Source organism: Artemia franciscana, chromosome 10 (assembly GCF_032884065.1).
Source record: "Artemia franciscana chromosome 10, ASM3288406v1, whole genome shotgun sequence".
NCBI lineage: Eukaryota > Metazoa > Arthropoda > Branchiopoda > Anostraca > Artemiidae > Artemia > Artemia franciscana.
The window spans coordinates 32,882,825-32,896,122 of NC_088872.1; the positions used below are offsets into that span (position 1 = coordinate 32,882,825).

A 13,298-nucleotide genomic window follows, 5' to 3' on the forward strand; every position below is an offset into this window, starting at 1 on the left:
AAGCCCCTCAATGGTTATCAAAGTTGATGCAAGAATCAAGCAACTAACCTACAAAGGTCAACGGCAAATAAGCTTATTGAATCTCTGGCTCTTTTTGGTGGCCAGCCTTCGCCAAAAGACCCATTGAGCATGCCACAATGACTGGGATAGTAAGGTATATTGTCTTTGTGGTTCCATTGTTTGATTACGGCAGCTTGACTCACATCATTTTCACCGGTATACATGTTGAAGACGCCATCAAAATATGGGTTACCACTTCGCTGAAAAATAAGTTATTGATTCCGTAGGTATGTAGAAACAAAAACTGATAAACATTACATAATAAATTAAATTTAGAAGCATTGCTATGCAGAGTATCTTCGTGTACACGGAACTAGATGAAATCTCATTTCAAGAAATTTTACTGGCATCTACTCAGAAAACTAGGTTGTAAAAGAAAGCCTGCATCACTAAGCTGGACCGCCTAATAAATAAAAATAACACGACTAAAGGCCAATCATCGCAGCACCAAGCCGTCAGGAGCCAACTCAGCTGCGCAAACTCTTCCTCCTCCCCGTTTCGTTGCCTTGTTTTTGTGTCTCTGATTAATTAAACCCATTGAATCTCCTTTTGTTTAGTTTTAAATTTTTCTCAAATAATTCTTCATGTAATTTCATAATTATCTTTAATGGCTCTGGTAACTAAAGTACCAGCTGCACAAGCTACAAAAACTCAAAATAGAACTCGCAGAATATAAGCTATGTCCTTGCTCGTAAAAAACGAGCTAATCCAAAGTTGGTGCGAAAACGAACTAAGCACAGGCTCAGAGTAAAATGATTAAAGTCAAAGCTGTGGAAATTTGGTGACGTTGGCTTTACATGCTGAATCCTGTTTTCAGCGGAAACAAAAACTTTCAATCTATATGACTTGAGCACCAAAGTGGTCCCGTGGAACATCCAGCATAACCGAGCTCCACCCCGTCATAAACTTTTAATCACATATACGCCGTTTTCACAACTGGGATGAGCAGTGTCTTTCGATCAAGTTCAACATCCGTCACGCCTATCAATTTTCATCGTCCTAGCACGTCCAGAAGCACCAAACTCGCCAAATCACTGAACCTCTCTCCCGAACTCCCCCAAAGAGAGCGAATCCAGTACGATTCTGTCATTCACGTATCAAGGACATTTGTTTATTCTATCCACCAAGCTTCATCCCGATTCCTACACTCCAAGTGTTTTTCCAAGATTTCCCCCTCCAACTCCCCCCAATGTCAAACGATCTGGTCGGGATTTGAAATAAGAGCTCTGAGACATGAATTCTTTGTAAAAATCAAATTTCTTTAAGATCCGATTATCTATTCGTAAGATAAAAATACCCCAATTTTCACGTTTTCCAAGAATTCTGGTTTCCCCCTCCAACTCCCCCCAACGTCACAGGATCTGGTCGGAATTTAAAATAAGAACTTTAAAGCACACGATCCTTCTAAATATCAAATTTCATTAAGATCTGGTCACCCTTTCGTAAGTTACAAATACCTCAATTTTCAAAATTACCCCCCCCCCCCTCCAATTCCACCAAAGAGAGCAGATCCGGTCCGGTTATGTCAGTCACGTATCTTAGACAGGTTTTTATTCTTCCCATTCAGTTTCATCCTGATCTCACCGCTTTAAGTATTTTCTAATATTTCCAATCCCCCCCCCCCCCCAACTACCCCCCCCCCTAATTACGCTTGATCCGGTTGAGATTTAAAATAAGAGATCTGAGTTACGAGGTCCTTCTAAATATGAAGTTTCATGAAGATCCGATCACTCCTTCGTAAGTTTCAGAATTAACCCCTCCCCCAACTACCCCAAAGAGAGCGGATCCGTTCCGGTTATGTCAATCATGTATCTAGGACTTGTGCTTATTTTTCCCGCCAAGTTTCATCCCGATCCCTCCACTCTAAGTGTTTTTCAAGTTTTACGTTTCTCCCTCCCAACTCCCCCCCCCCCAATGTCACCAGATCTGGTCGGGTTTAAAATAAGAGCTCCGAGCCACGATATCCTTCTAAATATCAAATTTCATTGAGATCCGATCACCTGTTCGTAAGTTAAAAATACCTCATTTTTTCTATTTTTTCAGAAATACCCCCCCCTCCAATTATACCAAAGAGAGCGGATCCGTTCCGTTTATGTCAATCATGTATCTAGCACTTGTGATTATTCTTCCCACCAAGTTTCATCCCGATCCCTCCACTCTAAGTGTTTTCCAAGTTTTAGGTTTCCCCCTCGCAACTCCCCCCCAATGTCACCAGATCCGGTCGGGATTTAAAATAAAAGCTCTAAGACACGATATCCTTCTAAACATCAAATTTCATTTAGATCCAATCACCTGTTCGTAAGTTAAAAATACCTCATTTTTTCTAATTTTTCAGAATTACCCCCTCCCCCCCACCAACTACCCCAAAGAGAGCGGATCCGTTCCGATTATGTCAATCATGTTTCTGGGACTTGTTCTTATTTTCCCATCAAGTTTCATCCCGATCCCTCCACTCTAAGTGTTTTCCAAGATTTTAGGTTTCCCCCCTCCAACTCCCCCCAATGTCATCAGATCCGGTCGGAATTTAAAATAAGAGCTCTGAGACACAATATCTTCCAAACATCAAATTTCATTAAGATCCCATCACCCATTCATAAGTTAAAAATACTTCATTTTTTCTATTTTGTCTGAATTAACCGGCCCCCCACTCCCCCCCGATGGTCAAATTGGGAAAACGACTATTTCTAATTTAAACTGGTCCCGTCCCTGATACGCCTGCCAAATTGCATCGTCCTAGCTTACCTGGAAGTGCCTAAAGTAGCAAAACCGGGACCGACAGACAGACAGACAGACCGACAGAATTGGCGATTGCTATATGTCACTTGGTTAATACCAAGTGCCATAAAAACGGCTATCATAAGCCCAGTGGGTTGAATCTGCATTTCGGAGTAAAAAGAGAGAAAAAAAAAGAAGAATAACATCAAACAAGGTTTAAAACAGTCAAACACATACAACTGACAAACGAGTGTACTGTCATTTCAACAAAACTGTTAAAGAAAATAAGAAACAAATCAATAGAAAAAAAAACACGTGTATACAAACATAAATTTACAGGCAATTACTGTAAAAAAACTAAAACAAATCAAACTAGTAAATTAAAAGGGTGATTAAAGCATAAAAGGAAAAGAAAAGCGAACATATACAAATAATAAGCAGTAAGTTAATAGGATTTTTTGTTAATTAAGTCTGCAATACAAGGCACAAAATTATTTTTCGTATATTGAAGTCAAGCAGTGAGTTGTTACCATTTATAAGTAGGAGATAAGAATGACAAAAGTCCCTTAGTCCTCAGCACTGGCATTCACCAAACAAATTTACAATAAAAACACATAAATTAATAAAATGAGTTTTAACATACGTTGTAAAACCAGCCAAAACGATCATATGCCGGTAGCCCAGGAAAATATGGTGTCAGCTGATATGCAAATTCTAACAAAGGATCTTCGTAGCCATCAAATAAAAAATCGCTTATATTTGTCTTGATGAAAAGTGTTGAATTGAAGTGGGAGAGAAACGCTTCAAATCCATCTTTTATGAAAAAAGGTAAATCTTTAATCAAATAGGCAGCAGACTGAAAGAAAAACGCTTTGATAAGCCAGTTAATACTACCTGCTATATACGGCTGAACTAAAACAATAAGGGTGCACCACACATCTTTTCCGAAATCTGTAGCTAAATGACAAGATTTACCCCTGGTTCCCACTGCTGCGTCAATCCCGACACGATTTTTTTCTGGCAGAACAGACGTACGACAGAATCGGATGGAGGTTCACAAAAAAACGCAGCCTTTGCATTGCTGCGACAAACTCTAGAAGAATTCAAATCAGGTTCTCAAACTGAAGCAATGAGAGTTTTAAGCCTAATGAGACTATTAGCAGAAGGATGGGATGGGTCAACAATCCCTGGAATTATCACCTATTAAACAAGTGGTCATCCAGAAAACCTTGTTGACCCCACTGGTTCTACAGGAGCAATGAGAGTGTTAAGCAAAATTCAGAAAAAGCCTATTGCACTTTATCTGTGCACAACGCATGCAATTTTGTCGTATGTGTTGAAACTATTCAACGCATCCGACATTGCAGCAAAACGGATGGTTTTGTGTCGTTTTTCGCACTTTTTGTGTCATTTTTTGCATGCCGTAGGATTTTGCGCTAAATCACAGCAGTGGGAACCAGGGGTTACTTGGTGGGATTATGTCGACTAGTCTTACTTGTAGGTAATATTTTAGGCTTTGTCAGGACTTCGTTTCTTCTTCATCTTCTTTTCATGTTATTTCTAGTAGGTTTTCTAGCATGCATAACCTAGTTCTCTTCCTTCTTTTCTCACAAATTCTGTTTATAAGGGCTGTGTTTCTGTTCTAACTGTTTTGATCAAAATTTTCAACCGTTATTAGAATTTTATTTAATTTTTAATTATGTATTAGTGGAAAGTATTTACTCCATTGCTTAATGAATCCTTAACATAGTTTACGCAAAAATAAAGATACACTATTCAGTTAAATTCCGCGGTTTTAAAGGCTTTTATATTTCATATTTATAGCTCGGCTAAAAAAAAAAAAAAAAAAAAAAAAAAAAAAAAAAAAAAAAAAAAAAAAAAAAAAAAAAAAAAAAAAAAACAGCTCCCTTGAAAAGCAAGAAGGATTCAATTTGGCATCTTATAAAATTTACAAAATTATGAGATATGCATTTTTTTTTATCATGACAAGATGCGCCAATGTCAAAAGGTAAAACCCGCTAAACTAATTCCCTTGTTAAACTGGTTGGAGGTTCTATGTTTGACTTGATTTTCGCAAGACACATAATATTTTAGTCATCAAACAGTTCGTGGTAACGAACTGTAGTAAGGAGCGACCCGGCTCAATAGTAAACGAAACTCTAAAAAACGGAATTTTGATACTAAAAGATATATCAAAAGAATCGAATTTTTATGCTGATTTTAAATATATAAGTTTCATCAAATTTAGTCTTTGTCATCAAAAGTTACGAGCCTGAGAAAATTTGCGTTATTTTGGAAAATAGTAAGTCATAAGATCTTAACAAAAATTACACCATCGCATTCAGCGTATCAGAGAACCCTATAGAAAAAATTCCAAGGTCCAATCTACAAAAATGTAGAATTTCGTATTTTTTGCCAGAAGACAAATCACGGGTGCGTGTTTATTTGTTTTTTGTTTTTTTGTTGTTTTTTTTTCCCCGGGGGTCATCGTATCGACGAAGTGGTCCTAGAGTGTTGCAAGAGGGCTCATTCTAACGGAAATGAAAAGTTCTAGTGCCCTTTTTAAATGACCAAAAAAATTGGAGGGCACCTAGGCCCCCTCCCACGCTCATGTTTTTCCCAAAGTCAACGGATCAAAATTTTGAGATAGCCATTTTGTTCCGCATAGTCGAAAACCATAATAACTATGTCTTTCGGGATGACTTACCCCCCACAGTCCCTGGGGGAGGGGCTGCAAGTTACAAACTTTGACCAATGTTTACATACAGTAATGGTTACTGGGAAGTGTACCGACGTTATCAAGGGGATTTTTTTGGTTTGGGTGTGGGGTTCAGGGGAGGGGGTTATATGGGAGGATCTTTCCTTGGAGGAGTATTTCATGGGGGAAGAGAAATTCAATGAAAAGGGCGCAGGACTTTCTAGCATTACTATAAAAAAAACAATGAAAATATAAACATGAAAAAGTTTTTTCAATTGAAAGTAAGGAGAAGCATTAAAACTTAAAACGAACAGAGATTATTACGCATATGAAGGGTTCTAAAAATACTTTAGTATAAAGAGCGAGGTATCTAGGAGGAGATAAATACTTCGCTCTTTATGCTAAATTTTTTTTTAATAATTTCAACTATTTATTCTACGGCCTTTCTGATTCAGGGATCATTCTTAAAGAATTGGGATAAAACGTAACGTAAGTTACGTAAGTTATGTACGTTTGTTACGTAAGTTAATTCTTAAGTTACGTTTTTTTTTACTAATAAAAACATTCGTTAAAAATTAAAAGATCTAGTTGCCTTTTTGAGTAACCGAAAAATTGGAGGGCAACTAGACCTCCTTCCCCACCCCTTATTTCTCAAAATCGTCTGATCAAAACTAAGAGAAAGCCATTTAGCCAAAAAAAGAATTAATATGCAAATTTCATTTTAGTAATTTATGAACGGAGAGCCAAAATCAGACATGCATTAATTCAAAAACTTTCAGAAATTAAATAAAAAAAAACAAGTTTTTTTTAATGAAAGTAAGGAGCGACATTAAAACTTAAAACGAACAGAAATTACTCCGTATATGAAAGGGGCTTTTCCTCCTCGACACCCCGCTCCTTGCGCTAAAGTTTGATTCTTTCTCGCAACTCTACTTTTTAAAACAATAAAAAACTTTAGCGCAAGGAGCGGGGTGTCGAGGAGGAAAAGCCCCTTTCATATACGGAGTAATTTCTGTTCGTTTTAAGTTTTAATGTCGCTCCTTACTTTCATTAAAAAAAACTTGTTTTTTTTTATTTAATTTACCATAGTAAAACGATTAAAGTGGTTAGCATGTCTGAAATAGCTGTAAGCAATAGTCGACTTGTGCCTCACAATGATGAAATCTGGGCCATTAACATTTTAGACAGGAAATTTATTCCTTGATTAAATCAGTAGCGTCTATTTTATACGAACAAACATAAGAAAGGAAAACTACAACAATAAATATACAAATAAAGGAAAAGAATCAATGAAAAAAGCTTACAAGTAAAATAACACAAAAAAACAAAATTAAAAATCAGGCCTTTAAATCAAAACAAAATGTTATTCACTATAATAATAAGAACTAAACTAAACGACTGGGTTATTCCACATTCATCGAACTAATGTGCGAGTACTAATCGAACTTAAAGTGCATTTCAATACGGTCTTAAAACGCATGCTAGGGAGTCAAAGAAGAAATGCCTGCCGTTTCCAATCGTACCCCATAAACATAAACAAGGCTCGCCTTTCCAAACCTTACAAATTAAATAGATTCAAATCGCCTAGAAAACGTGAAGTTTTGCAGCAACCTTTGGTCGACTTTGGAAACACAACTGTTTTGGGAGCAACACTTCGGTTTTATTCTTCGCAATTAATCGCGTGCTGTAGTAGCGACCCCTCAATAATTTTAAAACGTTTTGTCACAATAAAAGCTTTTGCGTCGAGAAAGGTGTTTAAGGTGTGTTTGAACTGTTTAACCGTGAGTTATTTAAGCCAATTCCCCTCAAAATCACCCTTAGTCTAAGTTTTCTGACATTCATTAAATTTGTTGCTTTCAAAGTGCACCATATACATTAGGCTGTTTCGTGAAATGTGTCACTTCACTAAAAATATGAAACCTATAATTTGCTTCCGCTCGATTTGATCGGAGAAGGACCACATGCCTATGAAAATAATCATTTTATAATAACCAATGGCTTAAAGTACTTGCTTCTTCCATAAGTTTCAATATGATAGGTACAAAAAAACCACCCTACCTTTCTTCAGCTGAAAAATCGACATAAGAGGGTGGGTTGTTTCTGAGGCTACAAGCCTCCAAGGAACCTCCAATCATACATACTGAAAATACTAATGTGATCTTGGTTACGAATAGGTGCCAAACGCACAACTTTCATAAAAAGCTGTTAGTAAGGCAGGGAATCTAGGGCCTCCTGCCCCGTACCACATGTGAAACCATACAGATTGAAAATTCCGCCAGGGCAGAAAGGCCTTAACGCCGCGAGGAGCAGAAGGTTTTGGAGGGCCCATTTACCTACATCCACAACTCTAATAAAACAGATTATAATAGTTGTGGGATTCCATTTCAAACAGTGTATCAAGCCGATAAATTGGTAAGTAGAGGGGCATGTGTTAGAGGGGTCATGAGTCTACTTTGCGTCCAATCATACAGATTGAAAATTATTGCACGTTCCCAATTTAACAAAGCCGCTCCCAGTCTACTGTTCTGCAAAAAAAATGTGAGGTGGGAGTGGGGGAGAACAAAAGTGTATTTTAGACATGGTCCACCGTTTTTAAACCGCGTCAGGACTTAGTTCGTTTGAACCAAAACCTTAGCTTGTTTTTGAACCAAATTAGAACCTAGACCATTATTGCTCATTCATTGCTTGATTTTCCTCCCAATATGTACGGCGATGAACCAGCAAATGCCTCAAAATTTTCACTATGTTATTTATTTTCCTTTCAGTTACTTCAATCAATTATTAGCAACAAACTTAAGACGCCCCCTTCCAAAAGACAACCCCTCCCCAAAAGGCCAGGACATGGTGTGGATGAGTGATAATACCTGACTGACAGATGAGGATAAAATCAAATTCCATTAAGGAGGAGGGCATATCTCAGTAACATCTTAACATTTAAAGCTTCTTTTTCAAACAGTTCGTGGTAACGAACTGTAATAAGGAGCAACCCGGCTCAATAGTAACCAAAACTCTAAAAAATGGAATTTTGATACCAATACCTACATCAAAAGAATCGCATTTTAATGCTGATTTTAAATATATAAGTTTCATCAAGTTTAGTCTTACCCATCAAAAGTTACGAGCCTGAGAAAATTTGCGTTATTTTAGAAAATAGGGGAAAACGCCCCCTAAAAGTCATAGAATCTTAACAAAAATCACACCATCAGATTCAGCGTATCAGAGAACCCTAATGTAGAAGTTTCAAGCTCCTATCTACAAAAATGTGGAATTTTGTATTTTTTGCCAGAAGGCAGATCACGGATGCGTGTTTATTTGTTTTTTTTTTGTTTTTTTTTTCCCCAGGGGTGATCTTATCAACCCTTTTGTCCTAGAATGTTGCAAGAGGGCTCATTCTAACGGAAATGAAAAGTTCTAGTGCCCTTTTTAAGTGACCAAAAAAATTGGAGGGCATCTAGGCCCCCTCCCACGCTAATTATTTTACCAAAGTCAACGGATCAAAATTCTGAGATAGCCATTTTATTCAGCGTAGTCGAAAAACCTTATAACTATGTCTTTGGGGACGACTTACTCCACCACAGTCCCCGTGGGAGGGGCAACAAGTTACAAACTTTGACCAGTGCTTACATATAGTAATGGTTATTGGGAAGTGTACAGGCGTTTTCAGGAGAATTTTTTTGGTTGGGGGGAGGGGTTGAGAAGAGGGGGATATGCTGGGGGAACTTTCCATCGATAATTCGTCATGGGGGAAGAAAATCTGCATGAAGGGAGCGCAGGATTTACTAGCATTATTTAAAAAAAACAATGAAAAAATAAATATGAAAAAGTTCTTTCAGCTGGAAGTAAGGAACATCATTAAAACTTAAAACAAACAGAAATTATTACCCATTTGAGGGGCTCACCACCTCCGAATACCTCGCTCTTTACGCTAAAGTATTTTTAGTAATTTCAACTATTTATTCTACGGCTTTTGTGATTCTGGGGTCATTCTTAATGAATTGGGACAAAATTTAAGCTTTAGTTTAAAGAGCGAGGATCTGACAAGGGGGCGAACCCCCTCATATCTATATATATAAAAATAAGTTGTCTGTGTGTGTGTGTGTGTCTGTCGAGCGACGTCATGTTTGTGTGTCGACTGACGTCATGTTTTCGACTGACGAAATTACAGACCGGGACATCGGGACACAAATGACGACCGGGATACCGGCACATAGGGAATATAAATGACGACCGGGACACTCAAGGAGAAAGCGACCGGGACACAAATGACGACCGGGACACAGGGAGTATAATGACGACCAGGACATCAGTAAAAAAACAACAAAAAAAACAAAAAAAGGTAAAAACTACAAAAAAACTAAAAAGAAAAAAAAAACTAAAAACTAATAAAAAAACTAAAAAAGCTAAAAAACTAAAAAAACTAAAAAAGAAAAAAGAAATAAAAAAAGGAAAAAAAATGAAAAATAAAGGAGAAAAACAAAACTAAAAAAAAGTAAAAACCAAAAAAAAAACTAAAAAGAAAAAAGGGGAAAAATACAAAAATTTATTTCATCATATACCATTTCAAAAACGAATGTATATACAGACCGGGACACCGGGATACAAATGACGACGGGGACACAGGGAATATAAATGACGACCGGGACACAGGGACACAACTACAACGGGGACGCCGGGGGGCACAGGGGGATATATAAATGACGACGGGGACACAGGGAATGTTCGATTAGCAATCACCATCAACAAAGCTCAAGGGCAATCATTAGAATCATGAGGTATAACTAAAAAAAACTAAAAAAAAGGTAAAAAACTAAAAACTAAAAAAAGACCAATTCAGAAACGAATGTATATACAGACCGGGACACCGGGACACAAATGACGACCGGGACACCGGGACACAAGGAATATAAATGACGCCCGGGACACTCAAAGAGAAATCACAGACTGGGACACCGGGACACAAATGACGACCGGGACACAGGGAATATAAATGACGACCGGGACACAGGGACACAACTACAACGGGGACGCCGGAGGGCACAGGGGGATATATGACGACGGCGACACAGAGAATGGTCGATTAGCAATCACCATCAACAAAGCTCAAGGGCAATCATTAGAATCATGAGGTATAGATCTGAATACGGATTGTTTTCCCATGGACCATTATATGTTGCATGTTCAAGAGTCGGTAAACCTGACAATCTATTTATATGCACAGACAATGGGACAGCAAAGAATGTTGTATATTCGCAAGTTTTACGTAGTTAAAAACACATATATATATATATATATATATATATATATATCTATCTATATTCACAGGTGGGACATAGGGACACAACTACAATGGCGCGTAACTAATATGGCGCGTAACGACTTACGCGCGCGGGGGGGCTTGGGGGGGGGAAGCGCCACCCAAACAGCTAGTATGTAATAAAAATATGAGAATACAAAAGTTCTTTACGTAAGCTAATTTATAAGTTCCGTAAATCATTTACTAATAAAAATATTCGTAAAAAATTAAAAGTTCTAGTTGCCTTTTTAATTAACCAAAAAATCGGAGGGCAACTAGGCTTCCTCCCTCGCTCTTTTTTTCTCAAAATCATTCGATCAAAATTATGAGAAAGCCACTTAGCCAAAAAAAAAAAAAATGCAAATTTCGTTTTAATTATTCCTCTGCGGACAGCCAAAATCAAAACATGCATTGATTCAAAAACGTTCAGAAATTAAATAAAAAAAACAAGTTTTTTAACTGAAAGTAAGGAGCGACATTAAAACTTAAAACGAACAGAAATTACTTCGTATATGAAAGAGGCTGCTTCCTCATCAACGCCCCGCTCTTTACGCTAAAGTTTTTTACTGTTTTAAAAGAAGAATTGAGAGAAAAAGTCAAACTTTAGCGTAAAGAGCGGGGCGTTGATGAGGAAGCAGCCTCTTTCATATACGAAGTAATTTCTGTTCGTTTTAAGTTTTAATGTCGCTCCTTACTTTCAGTTAAAAAAAAACTTGTTTTTTTATTTAATTTTTACAAAGAACGAGTGTTATAGGGCGAGTCCCAATGTCCCTGCTCAGAGAGAAGCATATTGTTAGCTACAAAGTTCTTAGCAATGACAGAGCTGTAAAAGCTTAGGAAGCACATGCAATACCGTTTCTCTGACTCGGTTCCAAACTCAGAAAATGAGTGTCGAACCCGACGAGAACGAAAGACAGAAATTCTGACGTTGTAATACTATCTGGGATCCGAGAATTAGGGAACCGTCGAATATCCAAGGCACTTTTAGATTTGAGTTCAATTATCACGCAGTTGCTTTAACTGTATTATATAATCAACATGGTTACAATGTATATTCTTATTTATCTAAATCTCAGATAAAGGCTTATCTCCATAACGTGTAATCTTCAATATAAACAAATTCGATAAACCTCTAATGCACGTGCATCTGTTGAAATAGCCTTTCCAATTGATTACCAGATAGAAAGAATTTTATCAAAAAAAAATCACCCATTATTCTCTACACAACATTCATAATTCTTCAAAAACTTTCGAAAAAATGAAAAACTAACTAAAGATCCGTAGGGCATATTTTACATGGCACACAAATTTTACTGCAAAAATAAGGGTTTTAACTATGCATCGGCACTGTTTCTGTTTTCTGTTTCTGTTTTTTCTTGCCTGTTTCTGCCTGTTTCTGTTTCTGTTTTTACAAAAAACAGAACAGAAAACAGAAACAGGCTACCTGTTTTTGTTTGACCTGTTTCTGTTTCTGTTCTGTTTTTTTTTTCATCTGTTTTTTTTCCGTTTCTGTTTTTTTTTTATCTGTTTTCTGTTTTTTTTCTGTTTTTTTTTTTCAAATGCCGCGCTATCTAGCGGACATGATACCGAAACGCATGATACCTACCCGTACCTACCGTACCGAAACGCATATCTAGCGGGCATGATACCATGATACCGTTGATTTTTGAATTTAAACAAAAAGGGAATGCTTATGGGAACAGTCAAAGTCATGGCCAATTGTAGAAAAAAACTAAGACAGGTTGTCCAATTAAGTGGGCAACCCAGTCAAGGTTAATTTTACCCCTTTGATTGCCGTTGTGACTGTCTCCCATTTATGCTACACCTCTCGTGCATGCATGTCCCTTGACAATGCCGAAATAGAGTCAACCTGTTGGAGGTTCTCCTTGGGGAACACACAAGGGTTGACTACGGGTTGACTACTTGAAAATTTTCCTCTCATGCATGTCACTCCACAATGCTCAACTAGAGTCAACCTCTCATGCTAATTCACGCCGGGGTAAATCTGAGTGAAAGAGAGAGATAGAGAAAGAGAGAGAAGCTTGAATGCTATACAGTGGACATGGGCTAGATGGGAACCCCATATGACAATGTCTCTACTGTTGGTATATGTGTAGCGGATGGCTATTACCGCTTGAGCAACGGTCTAACCATTGACGGCTTTAAGGATTCGTGCTTTAAGCGGCAAACATGGGCTCAATGAAATCCCATATAAAAGAGGAATATAGCGTTGGTATTTACTTAGAGCAATGGGTTACCGCTAGAACAGCGGTCCAACAAGCCACGGCTTGAAGGCATCCGTACTTTAAGCGGTGAAACTAGGCACCTTGATATGTGTGTAGCGGACGGTTATTACCACTTGAGCAATGGTTTAACCATAGAGCGTTATAGAGCGTTGGTATTTGCTTAGAGCAATGGGTTACCACTATAGCGACGGTCTAAATAGCCTCTAACTTAAGCGGTGGACATAAGCTAGATGGGATGACTCTGTGTCTGTCTGGTATATATTAGCAAGCAGCGGTCTAAGTAGCC

The 13,298-nt window shown here is 37.8% G+C and overlaps 1 protein-coding gene across 1 annotated transcript in view; it reads right to left on the minus strand.

Annotated features, from left to right (window-relative positions):
- Positions 1 to 13,298, minus strand: part of LOC136032093 (protein croquemort-like) — a 64,830-nt gene that overhangs the window by 17,548 nt on the left and 33,984 nt on the right. The window contains exons 4-5 of the mRNA XM_065712233.1: positions 3,419 to 3,631; positions 49 to 260 (exon numbers count right to left, since the gene is read on the minus strand). Of these exons, the coding sequence (XP_065568305.1) occupies positions 49 to 260; positions 3,419 to 3,631 (425 nt within the window). The remainder of the gene's footprint in view (positions 1 to 48; positions 261 to 3,418; positions 3,632 to 13,298) is intronic.